The sequence below is a fragment of the Manduca sexta genome, chromosome 22 (assembly GCF_014839805.1).
Source record: "Manduca sexta isolate Smith_Timp_Sample1 chromosome 22, JHU_Msex_v1.0, whole genome shotgun sequence".
NCBI lineage: Eukaryota > Metazoa > Arthropoda > Insecta > Lepidoptera > Sphingidae > Manduca > Manduca sexta.
In genome coordinates this window covers 14,571,323-14,597,776 of record NC_051136.1, presented here as the reverse complement: position 1 = coordinate 14,597,776, position 26,454 = coordinate 14,571,323, and the positions used below count along the sequence as shown (strand labels likewise).

Genomic DNA, 26,454 nt, shown 5'->3' with positions numbered 1-26,454 from the left:
ACGTATTTACATGATTGTTGATGTAATGAGATATTTAAAACGTAAGGTCATGCGCACGTTGCTATTTACTGGATAAATTAAATTTTTTCTCTTTAAAATTACGCTTTATAAGTTTATCGAGACATCCAAAAGAGTGTTATAGCTTACGCCAAGTATTGACCAGAATATTTTAGGGCTAAAATTTTATAGGTTAAATCTTCCAGACCCAAACCTAGATTAAATTATTTTGTGTGATAATAAATACACACGTCATTTCAATCTATTGTTGTAAATATGCCAATGTAATTGGTCTGTGTAACACAACCAATATTGGCTCAAATATTGCAGATTAGTAAAAAAAACTCTGAGTCAAACACTAAGCAGAGTCAACATAAACAACTCGTATAGCAAACAAAATGACAAAGTTGCGGACGGTAAGCCGATCGATGGCGCCAACCCTTCCCTATTTGGATGAAAAACGGCGCGTTTATCCAATGTTGGGTAAATATTTGCCTAAACTACAAGCTGAGAGATTAGTGTATTCCAACGTTGGTCAAAAATAAATAATAGAGGTGTAGATTGCAAAGCTAAATCACAATAAATTTGTGAGATAAAAAGTATTCATTAAATTATTTATTCAAAAGTATTAGATCATATTTCTTTCGTACTGTTAGTTAAATATTTCTCTAAAATTATTCAGAGTTTGTACAAACTTTCGAGAAACTAACACTGAGAACCTAAGTAAAATATAATATAAAACAGCGCCATCTACAAATAATATAACTAATTATAATTTTCCTCGTATACCAACAGATGTCGCTATTAAATAAAACCAACCTCAGGACAGCAAGAAGGGTGTTCCAGAAAACGTTTCGACTAATTTGTTAACATTGCAACAAAGATTCTGATTGACTACATAAACTATAATACACAGTTAAAAAATATAATGGCATTTATAAGTCGAGTCAAATATTATACGAAAATCATTTACATTTTAAAATATAACTAACAGAAAGAAGCCTTTGGAACACCCTATATTGCATTAACAAGGTAGAAAAATACATTTTGGTATAATAAAACTATAGATATTTACATTTCTCATAACCACAACTAATTTCACACATCAACAAAGCATTAACACCACACCACATGCAAACACTACAAAAATACCTGAGTATTCTAAAGTACTATATAATGTACATACATTTACAATATTTACAATTGTATTTAGTAGAAAGTCTAACATTCGCGTAAAGACATGAAATCATTATGTAGGCAGGCTCAAAAAACGCCTTATATCCCTGAAGATGCAACCAAGTTATCCACTATTCTGCATGTACGGTCCATCCCATGACAGGACGAACCTAAATAATGCAAGTGCAGTATACGAACTGGTTGATCGACTTGCAGAGAATTGGTCAACTAGTCAACCAACTAGTTGATAGCACCTGATAATATAACTAACACACGTTTCGTTTCGTCAATATCTACATTTAAAAACGCTATGAATCTAGTTTGGATTGACTAGTATTTCTCGATGATTCTCCAGAATCGGTTCTGCTACTATCGCTGTCTCTTTTTGGTCCGGCTGCAATGAAAATTAATGCATTAAATATTTTACGGTCAAACTCGAAATGTAAGGGAGAAGTCGACTCAAAAATAATATGATGCCACGTCCTTTAGGATCCGTTTTGAGAAGGCGTAATAGGTACCTTTTACAAGTATATATAATTATAATTTAATATTGACACAAAAAGTCTTAAAACAAAACAATAAATCTAAATTAACGCTCCGATTACTAAGGCTTCTTCTATGTTTAATCTAAACAGCAATAGTAAATGTAGATTTATCTAATCCAAACAAACATGTAGATGCTTGCTTGGATTAGAAACTTTATTACTCCTTGTTATTGGAATCAAAATAACTTACCGAACATTTTTAGCAGTATTTTTTCTATCCCATGTAACGGCGACTCGAATGTTATACACAGCATCATGGCAAGGACGAATGTCAATATTATATGGGAGATCGCCGACGCTGCCTAAAAAAATGCAATTCAGGTTAAATAATCTCCTAACCCAACCCGCACCATACCTTTTGGAATAAATTATTTATAGTCTAATAAGAGATATGTAATTCTTTAGCAAAAACATCAAATAAGATCCAGTACTGATAAACTAATTCGTTCGTATACGAGGTGCAGTCTGAATCATTACCACAGCAATATTTATTTTTACCGCCAAGAGGCAGTGTTAATGCACTGTTATGTTCTGATTTGAAGGATATTGTAGCTAGCGTAACTATTAAACATGAGACCAAACTTAGTAGATCTCATGCCGAGCGTAGTAGAGTGTCACGTACTTTGTAATACACAGTTCTGTATGGTTTTACATTTGTTTATGGGACATCATTCAATTTAAATAAAAAAAATTATGGCTGGTCTCAATTTTCTAGCCGTAAAGTCTTGAATACATCTAATATACGGTGTAAACATTATTTCTCGTTCGTGAAATACGTGACTGTATTTTACAAGCAAAAATAAACTTCGTCAAAGACCCTAATTACAGGGAGCTTCCTATTCTACCCGATACAAGATATAGAAAGTTTTCGTTAAGGAAACGGATGCTCTCTAATTAACAAGAAGCGGCTTCCTCTTGGCGCCAAAGAATCAAGTAACGAATACAAAACAAATTTTGTATAGTTTAGGGTTATTACGCAAGTATTTATTCGAATCTTCGTGAAATTAAATAAGACCATACACCTGCCACTAAAAGCATTAAGTGCTTACGGCGCCAAATATATAAATTAAATATAACAAAAAATATCCGATTTCTACTTTTTAGCACTGAGGTTGCCAAGGCCTAATAGCTAGTTCCGCATTCTTTAAAGTAGATCTTAAACATGTTTTCCTTTTCTATTACTATACCATTTTCCTATCACTAGATCTGTGTAACTCGCCTAAATGTTGACTAAAACATTATCTTCTGTAATGAGCTTTTTTTCTGTAATGTAAGCCAACGTCTCTCGGAAGGAGCTTTATTTTATTCTAGAAGGTAACCATACCAAGACCTTAAACCTAGACCATTAACATCGATGGCGTGATGAAATTTTCAAACTTACCACAGTAAAGAATGTGATATGCATCGGATGCCTTAACTGTCCAACGTAGTACAACTCGACAATACCGTTGACCAGATAAGCGCAGAAGGTTAGCCTGGACATCGGAGCTAAGAATTTCCAGGATAACAACTTGCCAAGAATACCTAAAAAATTATTCAGAAATTAGAAAAGTATACTGAATCGGCAAGCGTTGTGTAGCAAGCCTCCAGCTGGTTGGAATGACAATTTACTGAAGGTCATAGGTTTCGACAAGCCAGAGACAATAAAGTGGCGTGTATTAGGCAGACCTCTGTCAAGCCGTAGTCTGTTATCGGCTGATAATAATGATGACTGAATCCCTGTTTTTAATTCAATGCAAACGTCAATTCCTTTCTACTACATGCGTGAAAAGCATAGTCCGCCAGATCCCATATAGAAGTTAAAGAATTCGGTAAAAACTTACCACCATTGCCAGTGGCACAGGCGATGATCAACCATCCATTGGCGATGCCCCAGGCGACTTTATGCAGGGAGATGTAAGCGGCTGCTTCAAGACTGCTGTACTGGTACCATTCTTGGTAGAATATGCTGACAGAGAAGGTGGTCACTGCGCCGAGAATGGTGCTGATCGTCCACCCGAAGGACTTCAGCGTAGCAGACAACTGGTAGCTGAAAGTAAAATAAATTATCAAACCTAAGGAATTAGACAGTAGGGAAATTAATGATTGTGTCAGTATCGAAATAGATTCTGATTAAAACTTCGCATTCGATGTCACAGGATGGCGAGGGTCATCATACAATTGCCAGTATTGATAACGGTTATTGATAATATTATATTTTATTCGCATTCTATGTTCGAATGATAATAATTACGTCAAAATCAATTCAAAGATTACAATTTTTTTATCGAAACTAAACCTCAACCAGTGTTGTAATTCTTCTTCTTACTGCATAATTATTATCATTACAAATGGTAAATATTGAAATTATTAGAAAAAATCTGGATCATCAAAAGATTGTTCTGCATAGCAAAGCCTAACTAGCTCTTGTTATATGTAAGAAATACATAATGAATACTTACTTTTCTGATTGAATCCGATGTAGCACGTATCCAGTCAACAATCCCAAGAAATAAGTTATCATTTTCATGTGCGTCTTGATGTACGCTTCTTTAAAATAAAAATTGGACACGATGTCTGTGAATTCTCTGTAACAAACGAGAATTAATGAAATACGTCTTTTTCAACCTGACCTCTTTTAACGGTGAAGAAAAATATGGTGAGGAAACTTACTTTTTTACTACAAAAAGTATTTTGAGGGTATGTGAAGTCTACCAATATGCACTACCTCCGCGTTGTGGACTAAGGCCTATACTCTCTCAGTAGTAGAGAAGGCCTGTGCTCACCAGTGGGCAGTATATAATACACGGCTGGTGTTATTATTATTATATTATTAAACTGAATTAATCTAACAAATTTCTTTAGAAAAGAACAACCGCTAGACTATCACATTCAGTTAAATCAATTTCTATAAATTATACTACCAAATCATCAGTTACCATTTATTGAAAACAAAAGTGTCTTGCGGTTATGCCCTACTATTATATAAAATTTGATTTTGCTTGCGGCTAAGCCCGTGTTAAATCGTTTTCTAAAATAAACGTACCATTATGCACTTTTTTGAGAAAATTTGTTGATACGTTAATCTAGGACTTGTTCTATATGTCAAATATGCAAATTAGTTCACCAGTTTATGATTTTACTAATTAAAAACTTTCCAATTTTTTTATATTAGTTTAACTTATAAAACAATTATTAAGACGTTATTTTATGTGCAACAATTCAATGTAGTTTTACAATTATAAATATAATTCTATGCAAACTTTAAATGGTATAACATGGAACACCATTCAACCGATTATAATACGCTCCATATTCATGTAATTCCCAAAATTGCTACTAATCAAATACCGCTACATCAAACAGCATAAATGGTTTTCGATTTGTGATCACTTGTGAACTGTTTTGATCATCAACGAGCTTTCAGTTAAATGAAATACGACTGTAATTGAAATGATTTTTAAGATTAACTAGGAAACATTAATAGTTTATGGATAATAATATTATATCAATTAGAAGCCAGTGCTTGTTATCACATTTAGAACACAACTGCCTGGAAAAATATTTTTTTTTTATGTCACCCGGGTGTACCCGATGTAGTGGGTAAATTGAGACTTTTTTGTAGTTCTTTAGTCGGTAGCCACCTTTATTTAAGATACGATTTACAAATACACATCATAAAACTCTAAGTTACATTAATCTACGATGCAGTCATGACACTTCTTCGCATATCTGAAGAGCTTTAAATTATTCTTGTTATTTCACATTTATATTTTAATTTATTCATGCTTCTATTTCACTTACTTGGCATAAAACAGCAAAGTTGGGTCCAACTTGTCACGATATGTGATTATGGCTGGGATCATCAGCGACACGACGATTCCAAAAGCCATCAGGATGAATCCAAATTTCCTCCACCTCCAAACGCTGTAGATGAATATGGGAGCGACGAAGAACAGCTGCGTATCGACTGATAGATACCAGGATTGGAACATACACTGAAAAAGATGTTTTAATAATATAAGTACATGTGTTACTTAAAATTCTTGATTATAATTAGCCTTTTTGCAAGTGTTGTATCATAAAATGTTAATTCTGGCAAACATTATTTTGACAAACATGTTGCAGTTCATGGTTCACCAAATAATCCAGTGTTAATAAAGAGACTCTATAATTTCATAGACCTGGTTACAAATTTTACTTAATTTATGTTACTTTTTAAGCTAGTTACATTGATCGGTATATTATTGTGTATCTATGCTATATTAATAAACCATACACAAATACCTACAGTAACATAAAAATAAATGCTCCTTTAATTAAAGTTATTAAAAATTTTCGCAACATCTGTTCCAGTTTTGACTTACCATTTTATCAGTGTTCACATAGTTGTTAATGTAAAGAATATTCGTCCACCATGAGGTCATGCAACGCTCCTGTTCGAGCAACAAACGATCTTCCCATAACGGGCCCTCTCCCATCTTGGGAAACCATGTCATGTAGAACAGCATCACCACTAAGTAAGATGGAGTTACCCTAGAAGAAAGATAATATGTTCTTTATTATCACTCATATGCTTCCCCTAAATACGACATACAATAAAAATTAACTTGTCCAGTGAGGAAATCCAAATTGTCAGTAATAAGTGCTCTTTTTAAATTATTTAATTACTTATTTAACCTTGGTAAATCGATTTTTATGTCTTAAAAAAGTCAAATATTTGAATTTTTAATTAATATTTTCGATGGAACTTGTTCTTAGGCCTTTTGATAACTCGTTTAAAAATAAGGAAGAAACATTTAACACGAGTATCATCTTATATCTACAAACAACCTTATTAACTATTCTTGATGTCGAACAGTCGACATATAAAATTACAATATACAATATTTACGTAACATCTACGAATATATCCACGAAATCTACGAAAATACACACGATGTTAGCTCAAATTATTATGACTTGCGATTTTTTTAAAAAAAATATTGTATACAATTTTTTTATTGAAATTGTTAATACATAAGCATAATTCTCAGTATTCCTATATTATTTATAAAATATAAGTAGAAATGACCATCTCACATTTTTAAGCATAGTAGTAAACTTCTCTGTTGTTAACACTCGCTAATCTTCGAAAATTTGGATTTGACTTAACATCTCATGCCTTAGGATGGCGAGTACAGTGGAATACCAAACAATACTTTGTAATTCAAGGTGTTGAATGGTGTTTTACTGTTTATGAGCGGTCGTTTCGCTTACCATCAGATGTACGGCAAGCGCGTCTCATCATTTAAAGGATTTCATTTAGACAAATTGAATACTAAACAAAATACTTTTTAAAAAAGTGATCCATCAAGGAAATTTAAACATTGCTTAGTACTATCGTATTTTTTTCAGTCTACTCAGACATCGCCATTGCAAACTAAGATAACTAAAGCAACGATGTCCTTAAAACGAGCACAATACTAGACACAATCGCATCACGTTGCCGAGTCTCGGTGGAATTCAACGCTTTAGTTAAAGATAAGTTTGGAACTGTATTATCAATTGCAGTATAGTACAATTCGACTGGTAATGGCGAACAGCGCCCGGAGCAATGGAGTGTTTTGCATCTCTAAATTGTATTTTATATTCTGGATTGATTTTTTTTTATTTCGTAGTTGTTGATGTTTTATATTGTTAATTTTGCTTTTCAGTTGTGACGTCAGCAGATCATGGTAGCTATTTAATGTTAGACTATTAAGCTATATAAGATAAAACCTTCTCTATAATACTACGGTATTTCTTCCAATAACGATGCTTTAATGACCGCAGTCGATATATTGTGTCGTCCTATACCTGAGCAACAAAACAGTCGCATAAAATACAAAAGATTCTTACCTTATATATCTAAAGACTAGAATAGGTATAACATTAAGCCTTCCTCGTCTCTTGTCCAGTTCTAGAAGTAGAAGTCGACTGAACAGGAAAGCGCTGAGCAAAAGGAACGTATCCACCAACAATGCATTGTTCAACATGAATCCATTCACTGGATCTCGAACTAACTGCAATAAAAACAATAGTTTCATTTTGACTACAGATAACATGTGAAGAATGGAAGATGTATTGTTGTATATTGTAGTTAGTTGTAATGTCAATACTGATTCCATCAATTAGTTTAGAAAAGCATATAAAATTTTTAAACTTACATACATAATTAAATTAACACATCAAGACTATCCTGAACTCATCAAGTATAAATTAATTAAAGGTAAAAGAAGAAGAAGATGTTAAATTAAAAAAAATGTATTTTATATTATAAATGATATATTACCCGATCCCAAGCAGCAGCATCCATTACAGGTCCACTGGCAATAAAAGACAAGCATGACCGGCCAAGATGAAGATCATGGCCAAAGCCTTGATGCCATTAACACACTCCAGCCCAAGACTCGAATTTTGCTTGGTGGAGATGATCTTCTTTACATTATTAATGACGGAGAAGGAGATGATAAGATCTTTGATAGCAGATTCCTTCTTCTTTCCCATGTAAACGGTGACAATCTCGAACAGTGTGCTTAGGAATAAAATAGCCATGAACACCAGGATCAAAGATCTGTAAAAAAATAATTTTATATTTATTTGGCTATACCTTAATATATTTCACAAATATTCCCAATCGTAAAGTTAGACGAAGTGATCATACTGTATTTTTAACTACAAAATAAAATATTCACAGACGATTTTAACTCCCTAAACAAAATTAAGTCATCCAACACCCGTATATAAAACGGATTAATGCAGAAAACACATGCCGAAGTATGGAAATCTGAGCAAAACTTTCCAATACATTATTCTTTATATTCATGAAGCATATTTAACCATCTTAAACCCACTTTAAACCAAATAAATCTTTTGTAAATCTTGCAAATAAAATGAATTATATTTGCGTGAAAATCTATAAGTTTTTAAGCCATTCATAGTGTAACTATGATTTGAAATTAACTCACCGACAACGTTGTAGGTCGAACTAATATGCATAAAGCAAAGATCTAATTACGTCTTAAGTTAATCAGAGGTTCTAATTGAGACCTCAAATAACTATCCAACACTAAAACTCACATTAAATTAAGTACTTAAGGACTTTAATAATCATAATACCAGCTCTGTATTGTATACTGTCTCACTGCTGGGCACGGCTTTAGACCACGACACTGGCCTAGTGCGGTTTGGCAGACTTCTCATACCCGCAAATTCTTATAGAAAACTTTTTAGGTATGTGAGATTCCTCAAAATGTTTTAACCTAAGACTTTAATGACACTTCATTCTCGACTAGCCATGCTGACTTAAAATTCTTATACCAATGCGACAGACGTACAGTTTCTTGCTAATAAATTAATGCTTCATAGGACTATATACTGATAACTTTATTGTCTTTGATACCCTATACAATTTTCCTAAAATATTCCAAATAACTTATCAGAAGTATTAATGAAAAAGAAACATTATCTACCGAATATAACATCAATCATAATACGTCAAAAGTGGCTGAGGAGCTTCTTGGAACAAGTGTGTTTATTCCTGTGTGTATCTTTGCGTATTATAAGAGAAGTTATTTTCAATTAATGGAGTTTTAGTGAAACCCAACAGTCTCACAATATAGTCCTGACTTCTGTTTCTATCCTTCTATCTCCTTATACTAGTATAGAATGAGGTCGAGGAAATATTCCAGAAAATATTTTTGCAGAAATATTTGAGTTAATTTTCACGACCAGCGCCAGCACGATATCATCCCCCTTTAAAGTGTTAAAAAACTTGCACAAAGTATTTCCCGACCTGAGAATCGAATCCATTCTACAATCATACATTTCTACTGGACCAAGGGAGCGTTTTTAAACTACCCTGTTAATGGTTTTTAATTTCACTATTGTCGGAACCTCCATTAAATGTATAACAAAACGGGCGTTATTGTTAGTAACTGACCTCTTGTACAAATCTCTGACGAAGAACAAGTTTCAAATGTTGGTATAACATTACTGATTTAGGATGAACCGTGGAGTTTGTAGCTTAGTTACTGAATTCCATTTCTCAGTAATAAAAACAAATAGTTGTTAAAATGGTAGAAACACTCAAAGATTATTCGAGTTAAAACGTACGATATTTATATCTTTAAATGATTATTCTAATTTTAAAATCTCTAGATTACTTAGAACTTAATTAGATGTTTTTAAATAGAGTAACATAAATTTAAAAGCGGTTATAGAAGAGGGTGCATAATTCATTTATAACAAATGTTTCACGTCACCAAATAAAGATAAACAACTTCTATTACAAAAGAATAATACAGGCTATTAACAAATACATAAATATGTAAATGCAATAACGTATATCTTCAACGAAAATCTATACTATTATATAAAGCTGAAGAGTTTGTTTGTTTGTTTGTTTGTTTGTTTGTTTGTTTGTTTGTTTGTTTGTTTGTTTGTTTGAACGCGCTAATCTCAGGAACTACCGGTCCAAACCGAAAAATTCTTTTTACGTTGGATAGCCCTTTGTTCGTGGAGTGCTATAGGCTATATATCATCACGCTATACCCAATAGGAGCGGGGCAGTAATGGCTAATCTCAGGAACTACCGGTTTCAACTGAAAAATTCGTTTTGTGTTGGATAGCCCTTTATTTGTGGACCGCTATAAGCTATATATCATCACGCTATGACCAATAGGAGCGGAGCAGTTATGGCTAATCTCAGGAACTACCGGTTTGAACTGAAAAAATCTTTTTGTGTTGGATAGCCCTTTGTTCCTGGAGTGCTATAGGCTATATATCATCACGCTATGACCAATAGGAGCGGAGCAGTAATGAAACATGTTGCAAAAACGGGGAAAATTATGAGTTTTGAGAGCTTCCGTTGCCTGCGCTGCGTAAACGGTTAAAGTTATGCAACAATGATGTATGACGGGATTGTTTCACTTAAAAAGTTCTAAATAATATAACAAACTACCCAACGTATTAAGATGAAATTTGGTATGGAGACAGTTTGAGACCCTGGGAAGAACATAGGCTCCCGGGAAACTACTATTTTTATAACGGAAAACTTTAGCTTGAAAAACTTTATAACGCGGGCGGAGCCGCGAGCAAAAGCTAGTATTAAATAACCATCAAAACAAAATTAGACTGGGATCGTTTATCACAATCTACGAAAATTCACACTCGCAGTAATTACATTCAAAATGTAGCGGATTTTCGTCTCTACGTCACAATGCCCCAGACGATTATACCACCGAAATCCCTTGAAAAATGAAGATATATCATACAGTCGGCCAGCTGGCTCGTGATTTATGCAACGTTTTTAAAGTAGAATAAAAAAACTCCGACGCTTTTTTGTATTATAAACAATGGTCTGTCATCTTTAGAAACTTCTTAATAAAAGATGCGTAAATTATGACCTGGTTTTGTTTAGACAGTATAAATATGATTATGTAGAGATTTTGAGCTGACAATGACCAGGTTCTATGTTTTATATTCGTTTTTGTTAAATAATTTATAAGAGCATAGTAAACTACTACTGCTGGATAACTGTAAAACGCTCTGTATTGAAATGGGGAAAGACAAGTGGCAAACAATTTATGATGAACTAGCTTCTGCTCGAGGCTTCGCTCGCATGAAAGTTATCCCGGAAAAACAGTTTCACGCGGGCGTAGCCCACGCCATAGCTATTGTAAATAATCGTAAAAGAACTTAATTTGCCATCATAGACTTTTTCAAAATTAAAAACATATTTAAGTTTGGTGAAAAAGACGGTGAGTAGCGGATGGATGCAGGCTGCTCAAGGCCAGAACGGTTGCCGCTCACTTAGGGGGGCCTACATTCAGTAATAGACAGCAATAGGCTGATTGATTGATGATGAATACTCTACTTCTTTAGAATTTTTCCAATTGATCAAGTACTAGCGTCAATATAACCAGGAATTTGTAAGTGAACGGTCCTGACCATAAACATCACGAATAGAATTCAGCCAAATAAAGGCTTGTATTTCCCGCACACCTTATCTACTTAAAAGAGCTCATTGCGATGCCTTGGTAGGGTATGATACGGACTCTAGACGGAAGTCGTATGTTTTATCTCATCCCCCAAGATACTACAGATTTTTCTAAGTTACATAGTATGAATGGTTCATTAAACATAGGTTTAAAAGTAAACTTCACCATGAAAATCTAGCAGATAGACAATGACTATTTACCTGCACTAAAACAGATTAGTGGACGAAAGCGGTATCAGCCGAACTCAACAAGAAAATCATACATGGGCTGAATATTATTACTAAAGAAATCTAATAGAACAGAACTTTATGACTTACAAAAATCCGACATCCAAATTAGTGATGGACATAGGTCTTCTGGTATAACAGTCTCTTTCGGTGACATCAACTCCAGTGTTCTTCCCAACCGTGTAAGAAAGGACGCTGCTTACAAAGCTCTGGACGGAGTTAGCGTTGCAGCCATTGGGAACGCAAACCGCCCAACGCAACGTCTCACCGCGCCCGGTTCGAACCTGGAATTAATATAATTAGTATTAAGTTAAGGTTGAGGTAAGATTTCTTCGTAACTCGTGCAGTATACGCAGTTTATAAACGACGTATGATCAGACAATATTTTGAATGAAATAATTAGTGATTGGTGTGATTTTTTTTTTTATTTAAGGAGCTTGGTCGTTATTTCACGACTATGTCGCTCTGTACGTCCACTTTTATCCATGCCTACTAAATTTTTATAAAATCACAATATTTTTTTAATAAACCCTTAGCCTCTTCCGATACTGGAATGGACGAAAAGCTATTTATGCTGCCCACATTAAAGCTCAAAGTATGAGGCCCACTCCGATCACACAAATTGGTGTGATTGGATATGTTCTTTGTTTGTTTCTAATAGCTTAAATTTAAATTTAAGGTGGTAGCTCAAGGTCCATTTTCATACATTTTGTTTCGGCTTTAATCTGGGTAACTAAACAAGTATTGGCAAGTAAAGAATTTAAATTCACGTCTAGTTAGTGATTAGTTCTCGCAGTTGAAAGAAAAATGTAAAAATAATTAATAATCATGGATATTTCTGCCTTTAAAATTTCGTCATATTAAATTTATGTATAATATGTTACGAATATTTCAAATTCGACGGTGGAATTTCGACTATTCGACGACCACTAGTACTAAAAAAGTTGTGCTGGTATTCCAAAGAAGGAAGCTGGGTACAACTATCCTTCACATTAAGTCCACCCCATCAATTTGCCATAGAAAAATATGTGAATAAGGAACGAACGAAGAGTACTAACCAAAATTTTAATATTCATGAAGCAAACAGGATTTATATTCAGCACTAAACTGATAGATCTCTATCCAGGAATCGATCCTACGTGACTAGAATTTGATGCCTAATCTGGCTATCAACAAAAATTAACCTCCACTAGCAATTTTTATTTAGTGATAAGAGTATAACATACATACATAACATCACGCATTTATCCCCGAAGGGGTATGAGGCGCAACTAGGGCACCCACTTTTCGCCAAGTATGTTCCGTCCCATGATGTGATAGGGGGCGAACCTATCGCCATATCGGGCACAAATTCCAGACTCCGGGCTGATTCTGAGCAGAAAAACCCAAATATCACTTGGCCCGACCCGGGATTCGAACCCAGAACCTCAGAGCACTATTGTACCGGTCATGCAATACAACTAGGCCACCAAGGCAGGCAAGAATATAATATAGTATCATATAATTGATCACGAATACATTATTATTTCACAATTAAATATTTAAAAGTCAGACAAATCAGATCAAACCAGCAACATTTATCTCGATAGTTAATTAATTACAATCGCTCTAGTCTATTAATACTTTTGAGGAAGTTACGACATATTCAAGTATTCAAATTAACATTATTATAACGGTACAAATTCATCATGGGGAACTTGAATGACAAAATTTTTCATTTAAATATTACTCATGTCAAAATTGTTTGATTTTACTAATTTCGTTAGAAATATTAGTAGGCGTTTAAGCAAATTATGACAATTCGCAAGATATAACACCTTTTCAACCACAATTGCGGAAGCGTCCCGTCGTCTGTAGTCGAAAATAAATATTTGTATTGGGAAAAACCAACCACAGAAAGCGACAATCGGCAACCGACATCAGCGATGAGTACTGACATGGAATTATTAATTCACCACATTATCTCACGTAGCTCGGGCAAGTTCAAAAAGCCCAGAATAGATATGTCGTTTACATTTTAATGACTCATAGGAATCTCTAGACCCGTGCCACCTTTGTATGATTATGATGACCATTGACATAGCTACGGATTTTCTCTAAGGGCGGAAGCTATAGGAAAGAGCCAAAAAATTATGTAAGACCTGCGTCTCATAAGGGCTTTAGAAGCGCAAGGGTCTTTCTAAGGTAGATATAGACGTTTCTAGTGTGTACACTGAAATAGCTGTGTGAGTGGTAATAACACAAACAACGCGCCTGATAAACGTCTACACCCGTCGGTAACAACTACACCCAAAATTTTGGATTACAGTCCATTTTGTGGTAACTGGTACCGCTTTGCGTTTATCACCACGAAAGTAATTTAAGTCTTACCATGCCTAGTTATTGGACGAACTTACTAAGTTTTCCTAGGCTATATATTATAGGCTATGTGCCAGCGGCAACACAAGCCGATGGTATGAACCCTGCTTGAAAAAATCAATTGTCTGATCCGCAAACATGAGAATATTGAGACACCAAAAGTTGTTCGTTGTTTTGGGATATCAACTAAAATTGAATTTTTATATATGCTCAAACTAATTAAAGAAACAGGTAACACGAACTATAATTTCTTGGACTTGAAATTTAAGCCGAATAAAATGCGGAGGTTACTTTTATACATGCGTTGAATGAGTCCTGTCATAAAACTGAAAGGATTTGTAGGTTTGATTTAAGAATTATCTGTACCTAGACTATTGAGGTCACAAAGGATATATTATCTATATATCTTTTACCCAAAAATAGCTCTTATTTGCAAAACTCATTTCAACTTTTAGTTGACTACCCACACAAAAGATTTAGAGGCGACGTGCAAAGTAATAAACATCTAAAAACATTCTTAAAAGAAATAATGCAAAAACACCAAAATAGAAAAAGTACGTACAGACAGATAAAAAGCGTATGATGTCGACAAAACAATGATAATTAGCATAATTTGTAGACTGCCCAAGGACATGAATATACACAAAAAATACCACATTTTTAGTGGATTGTCGGTTGCTTTAATGGTGAAGGAAAACATAGTGTGGCAACCTGCATACCTGAGAAATTCTCCATAAAGAATTTCGAGGATATGTGAAGTTTTTTAACCCGCATTAGTTCAACGTGGTGGATAAGGCCCTTTCAGTACTAGAGGAGGCTCGTACATAGTAATAGGACATTATTTTATAGGACTGGTATTGTTATATTTATATATTCACATTTTGATCAATATACAGTAATAATAAAGATAGATGTGTGTTCTATCCCATGATTGATAGAGGACGGGTCTATTGCTATATATCGAGTATAAATTCCAAGCTCAGCGCTGATACTGAGCAGAAAAACCCAATATCATGTTCCCCGAGCCCAGATTCGAATCTGGGACCTCACAGCGGTGGTGGTACCACGCAAGCCATACCACTACGCTACTAAGAAGTTAGTAGAACGCGATCTTTTGCCAATATTAAGTATTAAAACGTCTTGAAACTAATCATCGTTCTACCACTTTATTGCTTACGTTAAATGGTTTAAAGTAAAAAAAATAAATTATCAAATTGCTGGTAAATTATAATATTAATGGCAGTGATCATTTTGGTCTTTACCAATTGAAAAACATGTCATACATAAACATATTTAAAAAGGTCCTAAAATCAAATGATCAAATTCCTAAAATTGATACTTCATAATACCTAACTTGATTAAATTAGCAAATCGAAATTTTGAACGTGTGACGTAAACGCAAGTTCAAAGTACGTATCTCCTATTAACAACTCATTAGCACTTAAAACAAAATATATCTTCAGATACTGCTAATACAGTATTAAATACAAATATAAATGTCCACAAAAATCATATTTAGTTACTTTAAGTATTATCGCCTCGTGATGATGCGGATGAGTTGCATTATATACTCCGCAATGTAACACCATAGAGAAATGTGACATGTGTAAGTAAGTGTTAGATTTCATAAAAGTCAGGCCATCTCCATAAATACAAAGTACTGTGGTACTTTTGTACAGAAAAATTATGAAGTTTAGAATCTATTTCCCCAAAACCCAATGAGTGTGCACTAACGTGTTCCGATAAGACGGACATTGCGGTTTTCAGAAGGATCATCCAATATTTTAGAGACGTCATTATTTATTTAAATCCATAGAATTATTGCGAACAATCTCCATGCATCGAACTCAATTGAACCTGTAAGGTCTCTTATCTCTATTTTCTGTTTTATTACGGGGACGAATTTATAACTCTCCGGTCAAAAAAAAACTAATCAAAATCGTAAAATAAATGTTTTGAGTCCAAGACCTAAAATCAGGATCGATAGCAATACTCTAGACCGATCAAACGACGCCTCAATGCAGTCCCAAAGAAACAATAGCATCCATTCACTTGGAAGCTTACCAATATACAGACGACAAACATGACATTGTCGATTTACGTAACACTGCTTATAAGGCGCGGTAACCGCTTACACTATGCGGACGTTACGTGTGGAAATTGGCACCTAATTGACGAAGCCTTACATATTTATTTCAATACAATTCATAGAAATTTGGTAAATGAAAATTTTCGTGTCGTTGATTGCATTTTGAGTCTTTAGAATTGATGTGAAGAAATGTATTTAAACTAACTTTTAATGGCAACCTGGAACTGTGAATTGTAATAGTTTTCAAAATATTAATACTAGTTAATCAATCTATCTAATTATACTAAAGTTCTATAAACAAGTATACTATCTGTCAATATTAAAAATATCTCGTTCCACATCCACTATATAATCAAATATCCAAAAATTTGTAATTTCTTAATGTTTACTTACCCATGTTTGATTCGAATAAGAATCCAAATAAATTTTACAATTTAATAAGCTTATGCGTTGGATTACAAACAGAATAATCACTAAACTAACACAACAAAGCTAAACACCCATATATAACTAAACAAAGCGTTTGAGCAAACCACCAACTCATGAGAAAGGAAGTAAAGACAACCGATTCAATTAGCATGGAACTTCGACTCGGCCATAATGCAGGGCATCGATCTCCTGAACTTTGTTCGGTACACGTGTTTGTTAAGATGGGGAAGTTTGAATTGCCTTTACATAATGCGCGAAGTAAATTGCATGGGGGCGAAAGTCGTAAATTGGCTCAACGGGATCAATTACAAAGTTACAAATCTGTTTGTATACATGGCTATTTACATACATTTCACCAACGTTTGTACTGCGTTACGTGGTTTTGTTAATAAACGAATCGAAATAACCATTCTAATATTGTGTTTGTGTGTGTACACTTGTGTATTACCTATCGAAGGTACCTTGATTTGTGTTTTATCTTTTTAAGCTTATAAGAATAGAAAACAAAAAACAAAATTTGCAATATTCATTTGGTTAGTCATATCGTAGTAACTAATGGGCGGGGATTGCAAGCGCTGTAGAAGTATTTCGCCGTGTAAAGAATAAAAGAAAACAATAATATGCTGTCTGCCAATCTTCACTAATCGAAGAGGCAATACAATAAGATTTGTATATCCTGGTGTATGAAAAGTAAATAGATATTTCTTTGTTATAACGGTCCAGAATACTACAAAGTTCCCTTTAATTTCCAACACTCATTATTAATAGGTATATGTATTTACCTTCTTCTCCTCTTCATGTTGCCAGTTGATAGTCGCAAGGCAGTACTGTCCCTCGATGGTGACTCCATTATCCCCAGGGTCTTGAATAGCGATGCATTCGTCGAAATTACCAAGATGGTACGAGGAGCCAAATAGAAGACCTTGTGGGGACTTGGCTGACGCATCGAACACTGAAAAGAAAATATTAGCTATTAATGACGCACTAGCTGATTCAACGTATAGTATAGCTAACTAAAAGAGTCGTAAAATGCTTTCGATTTTTGGTAAGTTAACGTCAGAGATCGTCTTTGATGTAATAGCAGCGGACTTGGCCGTAAAATCGGTGACGTCATATGTCTCACCACTAATTCAATCAAAATATGTATAGGTTTTTGATTTTGTAACAGTTGTTAATACATTACATTACACCCGTGAGTGGCCATGGTTGGCATTTAAGCTTGATATGGCAACATTATCACATAGATTGTAAATAAATGCGGCAAATTGTAGTACTACTTCTGGGAGACATACTATGAATAGTTAACTGATTAATAGTTATAAAAGTCGAAAAACTTATCAAAGGAGATTTAATGTTCCATTTCCATATTACCTTTCACAAACGTTTACGTGAGTTTAAAGGAAGCATCCGATCCCCCTCGCTTCCCCGATGAAGGGAAGTTGGACGTTGGATGGCTTTAGTCAAACTTCAATTGCCCGACTCATTCCAATTCAACTGATCAAACTCCGAACTAATTGTAATTTCAGTTCTCCGTTATCTTCGTTCCCGTGACATATAAGTTTATAATTTATAATTCATAGTTTCAATGACAATAATTTCTTTATCATTTTCTTTATATGTAAAGTTCCTACTACTTACACCGTGATTTTATAGTCGTGTTGGAACCGATATGTGGTGGTATAGATATTATTTAAAATAAAATTTTCGGTTCCATAACGACTATAGAATCACGGTGTATACAGTTTACCAAGCTAATTTTAACCCAAGATTCAAATCCCAGGCGAATCAAGTCGAATTTAAAATCTGACTGACTGAAATCACGACCAAATGTGGTGAATTATGCGTCTTCATTTTTAACAAGTCTGTGGCCTTTATTTAATATTCTGATTGATCCAAGTCTCCAGATATAGTCTGCAATATGCCGGCATCTAACAGAAACTGCAGATATTGGTCACACTTAAGGTTCGCACGGCCGTATTGTCTTTTTCTATAGATTAAACATTTTGTGGGGTTATTGCTCGGTCTGCACTCTATGAATTTATTACATGACGCATAGCTGACGTCACTTCTACTCTGACATAACCTTGTCCGCTAATATGAATCACAGAAAGGAGGGGTTTTTAACTAATTAAAACGTTTTTTTTAATCTACTAACAACGTTTTACTTTCTTTTTCCTTTACTAACTTAAAAATACATGAGACAATTCTATTTAACAAGCTCTTTGTAATACTTACAGTAATGTCTAAAATCATTGAACATTCAAGAGTCCTTTTCCCATTTGCTTTGAACTTGAGAAAGTCTCCGTACTTTAAAGGTTAATGGCGGGAAAAATACTTGAATAAAAACTATTAATGAAGCGCGCGACAGCTAATTTCAATATTCTCAATTGTATTGTAAAATGATAGTTGTTGGTATTTTCTCAGAAACTATTAATATAAATCCGCCCGGAGTCTGGAGTTTGTGCCCTACATGGCGATATGCTCGTCTCCTATCACATCATGGGACGGAACACACTTGGAGAAAGGTGAGTGCCCTGGTTCCGCCTCTGGATACCACTTCGAGGATAAACTCGGGATGTGTGTATGTGTGTATTAAAAAATATAATATATAAAAGCGTGAGGGCCTTTACTGTCAAAGACACGGATGACAAAACTCCTCGACACAACTGAATATTTTCGAATACGAACGAACTATAATTGAAATACTTTAATTTTAAATTGAAATAAGTCATAAAGTGTATAAATATAGTAATTTTTGTTCTTGTATCACTCATCTTATATCCCAAATGCAAGTCTATAATGCTTAGCAACGTGTATGGTATGGCAATAAAAATTTAAAATAAATACCATCCGTCATAAAAGATACTGATTCCTTGACGTCATTTAAAAACAAAATTAACAGTTGATTTTTATCAAATTATTTTAATAGCATTACGGGAATACTTTGAATATAATATATATTAATTAATGATGACTTCCGTTCTGCATAAAATATTTTGAAAGTAAAAAAATGAAACAGGTACTATGTATATTATAAAATATATATAATAAAAATCTATCTAAAAGTAGTAACACTATAAATTACAGTAGTATTGCACACGTACCTCAAGGGTATCTATCCCGGCAAAATGTATTGGAACAATTTAAATTTAAAAACCACCTGTACATTAATTATCTGAATTCTGCAATAAAAGATTAATATTTCTATTTCTTAACACCATAATATCACAACAAACTGTAAGGTAGAATAAAACACAAATTGATTGATACACAAAACCTCAATTGAAATATGCATAAATTAGTGCAAGGTTGTACGCTGTTAACATCGTCAACAAATCACGGCATGCATCAGATTACAAAATCGACACACTCACATTTCTTCCGTTAAGTAATGTGTACTGTTGATCCAGTTTGAAGTATATTAAAGGCAACGAACAATTGAGTGCCATGCAGCATTTGTAATTCACAGTTTTGGTTAACATTGTTTTTTTAATAGCCTGGTGCTTGGTATTAACGACTTCTAGTCTTATCTTTCCACAAAAAAATCGAAATATGTAATTTTTTGTCTATAATACCATAGAGAATTTGATCCAAATCATTAGCTGGCCTTTCCAGAACAATAAAACCTTTCCCGAACTTGAACCACATATCTAAAATTCCATTAATGAAGCTCATAGTTAATCTGCCTCATCCATCACGCTTCCCATCTTTAGACAAAGGAGTTGTCCGATTGCGGAAAATGGTTGAGCCGCGTCGTCCTCAACACCATAATGGTTTCCCTGTAGCATTGACAACGCCACGGAAAGTAATTTGGCTTGTCAAGATCCGGCCATTATGGGTACTTCTAAAAATACTTAAGTCGTTTTTTGATCTATGATTAGTTCTAGGTTACGAATTTAGCGCCAAGAGGCTTTTTAGATCGTGTTTGGTCTTTGGTAGCTACAGAAGTTGATTTTATAATGCATCTCCTGGCTAACTCCAAGACTGGACAGTTTTGATCCTCGTTGTCAATGAAGCTCAAATATACTTCATATTACTAACTGTGCTCGCGGCTTCACTCGCGTGGAAATCAGTGTGTCACAAAGTTTTTCCCACGTCAAACCCGACCTACGAATATTTTTAAGACTACGCGACCTCTTCAACAGTAATCGTTATATTTCAGTCAGTTTACATAAAACCGTTATGCACTGTTAACCTAAATCTTCCTCAAAAAGTGCACTATCTTTTAGTAAAAATCGTATAAAAAATCGTTCAGTAGATTTTGACAAATTTGATCACATACAGACAGATTTTACGCACTTCGTTTTATAATATGTATAGATATCTTAGTGATAAGTCTGTCATATTTCTTGATATTGTCACACAAGGTATCCTTGTGTGTGGTCTGTGTAATGTGCTACCGTTTTGTTTAAAATAATACATTGTAATGGCTCGAACAAACATTAAATCTAGACGATCACAAACAATACGTGTAAGCAAATATCAGGCTTCCGCTTCACTATTCTTCTCTCTTTCCTTCCTTAGAAGTGTAAGGCAGACAGATTTATAATGCGTCCCATTGCAGGTGCTATACTGAATTTTTAATAGTTTACTCAATGGTTAACACTTACTGCGAGGAGACAAATAACATCAAAAACGTTTGTTTACTTTGACAATGTTTTTCTTTCTATTCTATTGTTTAAACATTCTTGAAGGGTCCCGTATTTAGTTGTCTCACATTGTTATTAAATTTAATCATCACTTTAAGTTCTCCATTTGTGTACACGTAACAAGAACCGAGAGACTAATTACAATTAGGTACCTGATTAGTTGTTACTAAGTAAACATTATTGATTACATTCATAATGATTTCTCATGTTTACGCGAATGTTAAACGTAATAAAATTAAGGATTTCATCGCGGTTATTTAAATGATTATTTAGGTGATTAGATGTATAAAAGAAATATTTAAACTTTCTTATAAATCTGTTTAAAAAAAATTGCAATTTTTTAACAGATTTATAAGTTCTTAATACTCTATTTTATTTTAAGTTAGTTAAACACGCCTATGGTCATCTAGTAAGAGCTACTTATAAATATTTGACAACGCTTGGGACAGAGCTCAGTTGCCTTGTAGAGTATTCGTTCTAACAGAAAAACATCTGAACGTTGACCCTTGGAATAGTTTAATTGGTCAACTGGTTTTGTGTATAATTCTTTGATATCTAATAATATAATAATGTAGGTTTGACGTCACCATATAAAAGGTTATTTATATATCAATCACCAAATACGTCAATTATATAATATAAATAAATGTTTGATTAATCATTTATCCCAATGGAATTTTTTTCTTCTCATGCGTAAACAGATTAGTTGCGTATAATTCTACGTTCGCCAAAATAGTGGAAAATTACAAGTGTCATTAATAAACTCGTAATGCTACACATGTTTATAAATATAAGGAAGTGTTAAATTTAGATTGAAATTACTATGAAGCCTATGAACTTATATATAGACCATTTTTCGACCGTAGAGAAATAATTTAAGGAAAAGTTATGGTTATTTTTGAGTTATTTGAAAGTTAAAGCCACCGCGAAATCGTAAACTTTCTTCATTAAATGTATCCCAGTTGTTGTTTACCTACTGGGTGGTTGTGAATGTGACTTTTGGCAACTCATAGGCCCTCATCTCTTTTTTTATCCCTAAAAGATAGGGAAAATAAAGTCTGTTGTCTGTACTGGTTTTTTTGAGAATCGGCATCACGTGTTATAATATAAAGTCTTTTAAAAATAAAATCTGCAGCCTTTTGATATTGTAAATGTTCATGAGCGTTAAAAATCACGTAACACCTCCTATATATTTGCTGCAATAAAAAAACACATACTATTTACACACCATTACTTAATAGGAGAAAAATATCATGATCTCTCGTCGATAGCTACACGTTAACTACTGTGATACTAACAAAAATACACATCTAACGTCTATCCCCTAGGCAGAGATGTAACCAGAGCATCCACCTTTTGCCATATGTTCCGTCCCATGATATGATAAGGGGCGAGCCTATTATCATATCCATTATGCTATTGTAACAATAGTGACACATAGTAAGAGGAAAATGCGTGCGGTCGATACCACTGCTTTTTGCTTTTATTGCCTATTTATATACATTAGTATGCTGCTTAGGTATTTCTGAAGCCTTTTGCATAATAAAAGCATGGCCACTATTAAAAAATAGTTTTTTTATGCCCAACCTGCTTTGGCTGATGTGTGCCTAGGTTTTTAATCCGTGGTGAATTTTGCTTTTTTAAAACCCGGTAATGCGTGTTATAAATATATGTATATATGGTATTTCTCGTGGCTTCGTTTGTATAAAAGAGCGGTTATTAAAGTAGGTTGCCTATATGTTAATTTAGGAAATGGTATATCCGTGATTTAATTTTCATCATTCAGATTAGTGGGTTCTACATATATTTTTAACAAGGCCAGAATAGTTTAAAAAAAAAACATAGTTTAAAAATCGAATTGCATAAAATTTAGGTATACTTTCCATGAAAGTATTAATAGCAAATACATGCAAATAAATCCACATTAATGTAAAAGACGCAATGCCTACCTTCTTACGAAAATACTAAAGAAACGACCTATTTATAATTTTATTTCAAAAAGACGGTTTTAATTAATTTCAATTGAATCGTATCGTCATCAATAGCATGTTTTCGAAGGCCATTGTCAGCTAATTTCCAAAAACGATCTCAATGCCTTCGTATTAAAAACGAAAATTGACTAATCAGAATAAAATTTGTTAGAAATATTTTCAATTTTTTTTATTGGTTTTTGAAATTCGAAGTAAGCGATTGTCAACTATCCGTATACCTCTTAACACGTGCAGACATTCAAATAAACTTCCCTCTTAGTTTTTCCTAGCGTTGAGAACTTAAATAGAAAGAGATTCAAAAAAGTGGAAATATATACCGCCTTGAATAAGCCTGATGATGTTCTGACTTGGACCGCTTGCATTCAAATATTCTGTCAGTTTATGTGCCCTCGCGAGCATAGGAAATAGGAAAACATATACACTGCATCGGTCTTTGGTCTATTGACAGTGTGTAGCTGTATATATTCCGACTGGTCTTGGATTGTTTGTAATATCGAACAACACTGAAAAGATTATTCCAACAGATCCGTCTGGACAAGATCTTTGATTTAATAAAGAGATCGGCGCAACGCGGTAAGTTTAAGTAAGCTGGATTGCTTCTGTAACACGCGTTAAAATATGTTTATGCCGATCCCACAATCATCATCATCATCATCATTAGCCCGTTGCAGTCCACTGCTGGACAAAGGCCTCTCCCAAGGTACGCCACAGATACCAGTCTGCTGCGTTATGCATCCAGTCGTTGCCGGCCCTCTTGTGCAAGTCGTCCCGCCATCTGACCAGAGGGCATCCCACGCTACGTCTGCCAAGACGTGGTCTCTACTCCCATGGATCCCACAATGGAGGAGTAGGAACTATAGAAAATACAGTCACTCGTCGCTTTCTCATTTTACACACAATGGCGTCTATCGCTAAGTCTTTGCCTTATTGCGCGACAGAACCCTTTACAATATCCGTTACATTAACAAACTCACATTTCACGGTCAATATTGAACAATAGTAAACCCGTCATAACAACTCAGTGCTCCCTCGTTAGCAGTCAGTCCTCACACGCCCTTGGCGACCGTCGCGAATGCCTAAGCATTTCGGGAGCAGGCCGCGCGCCGCGAGACCGCGACGCATTCAAATCGCGATCGCTCGCACTGTGGTATTGACCTAATTGTGAAATTTTACTTAGTATGATTTTATAAGGTTGATAGACTTAAATGTTTTGAGATTTAAGGTGTGTTTAATGAATGCAATACGAGTTTTAACGCTAGTTTTAAGATTCAATAACAATAGTATCAAGCAGATACAATGGTATACTATACCAAGACGTAAGAGTATCCAGTAGTGTCAAATATGAGAGACTTAGATCACAATATCTAGAGCATGGAATTCCCAGCTAACTAAAATAAAATAATACATGCTAGAATATTCTCCAAACTTTTATAATTGCGTCCAGTTGTTGATTTATTATCCCTACTTGTAATACCTTGCTTAACGACTACTTTAAAACGACAATTAGGTTGACAAATGTTTTGATATTTTTATAATTATAATTATATATCAGCCTTGTATTATATACTATCCCACTGCTGGGCACGGGCCGCCTCCACTACTGAGAGAGATTAGAACTTAGTCTACCACGCTGGCCTAGTAGTAATAGACTTCACACACCCTCAAAATACCAATAGAGAACTCAAGTTTCCTCACGATGTTTTCCTTCACCGTTAAAGCACGCCATAATTCACACATAATTTTAAGACAAGTTAAAGGTGTGCCTTTTGGGATTTAAACCTGCGGACATTCATCTCCACCGTCCACACACAAATGCTATCGCCGCTTGTTTTTTTATATTGACAGTAAATGTAAGGAAAGTGGTCACGTCGCTTTACAAAGCCAAAGGTAGCCTTAAACCAATGTGTGATATTTCTGAAGAGTATTATTGCACACTATAAAATATTTTCCTTTAAACAACGTGTAAATTAAGAGATGCGATCTGTTAAAATTCACATGTTGCGAAATATACTCAAAAATATACTTATCTTTCTTTGTAAGGTCCTTATACCCCGCAGCATACGCAGTACATGAGGAGAGTAAAACTCAAGTAATTGAAATAAACGGTGACATGAATAAGACGTAAGTATTTGAAATAAAAATAATAGCCATCTAGACAGCGAGCATCGTGCGTAATATGGTAAAATCTCTCAAGGGGCTATGCAGAAGACGTATTTTAAACAAATGGACTGAACACTATTTTCACTTCGTTTACTATCAGGTGTATTAATATAAATATGCCGACCCCCTAAAATAAAAATCTACAGTTCTACTAACCCTTCTTATTGAAGACTTACTTTTGCTTGTGGATTCGCCCGTGTGAAAGAATTTTTCCGAGTAGTATTTAGCACTCAAAAGAAATTTTGCTTCATATTGGTGAGAAAAAATCTAAATTGGTTTTCTAGTTCTTAAAATGACCACGTTCAGACCAGATAATTCGGCTTTATTATTACTATAGATTTGCAAAATGATTTTTATAGCATTCATTTATAATTTCGTTCCTATCCACCCCGTTTACGTCGTTAAAAACATCCGAACAGTTGAATAACCTTCCAAATTTCGACAGCCATTAACCCCGCTCTCCATTCAGGTGTCACAATCGCACCCAAGTTCATAACGTAAATTCAAGTCTATTTCTGCCAGTAGAATTATGATGCAGAACGCGTACATCGTTGTTTAAGTGACGTAGAATGGTTTAGTAGCGGAATATTTAACAGACCCTTGTATGTGCCGATGATTTAAGATTTAATAACAGTTATTTTATAATGCATCGATGGCTTATATTACGATATAATTACCGGTCGAAGTGTCCGATTCGACCGAGTAAAGTGATGAGTTCTTCTACTCAACTTCACGCAGGCTTTATACATATACTGACACGTTTTATCCTCAAAGAGGTAAGTAGAGGCGATACTGGTGCACCTACTTTTCGCCCTTTTCATCCCGTGATGTG

The 26,454-nt window shown here is 34.4% G+C and overlaps 1 protein-coding gene across 1 annotated transcript; it reads right to left on the bottom strand.

The window, feature by feature from the left end:
• Positions 1 to 772: 772 nt before the first annotated feature.
• Positions 773 to 18,026, bottom strand: LOC115453428 (nose resistant to fluoxetine protein 6). The gene is given in 13 exon segments (XM_037441524.1): positions 773 to 1,567; positions 1,909 to 2,020; positions 3,100 to 3,242; positions 3,542 to 3,747; positions 4,160 to 4,285; positions 5,502 to 5,695; positions 6,065 to 6,233; positions 7,578 to 7,741; positions 8,011 to 8,057; positions 8,060 to 8,292; positions 12,037 to 12,230; positions 17,605 to 17,774; positions 18,011 to 18,026. Coding segments are annotated over 13 exon segments (1,860 nt in total). The 3' UTR covers positions 773 to 1,481.
• Positions 18,027 to 26,454: the final 8,428 nt, after the last annotated feature.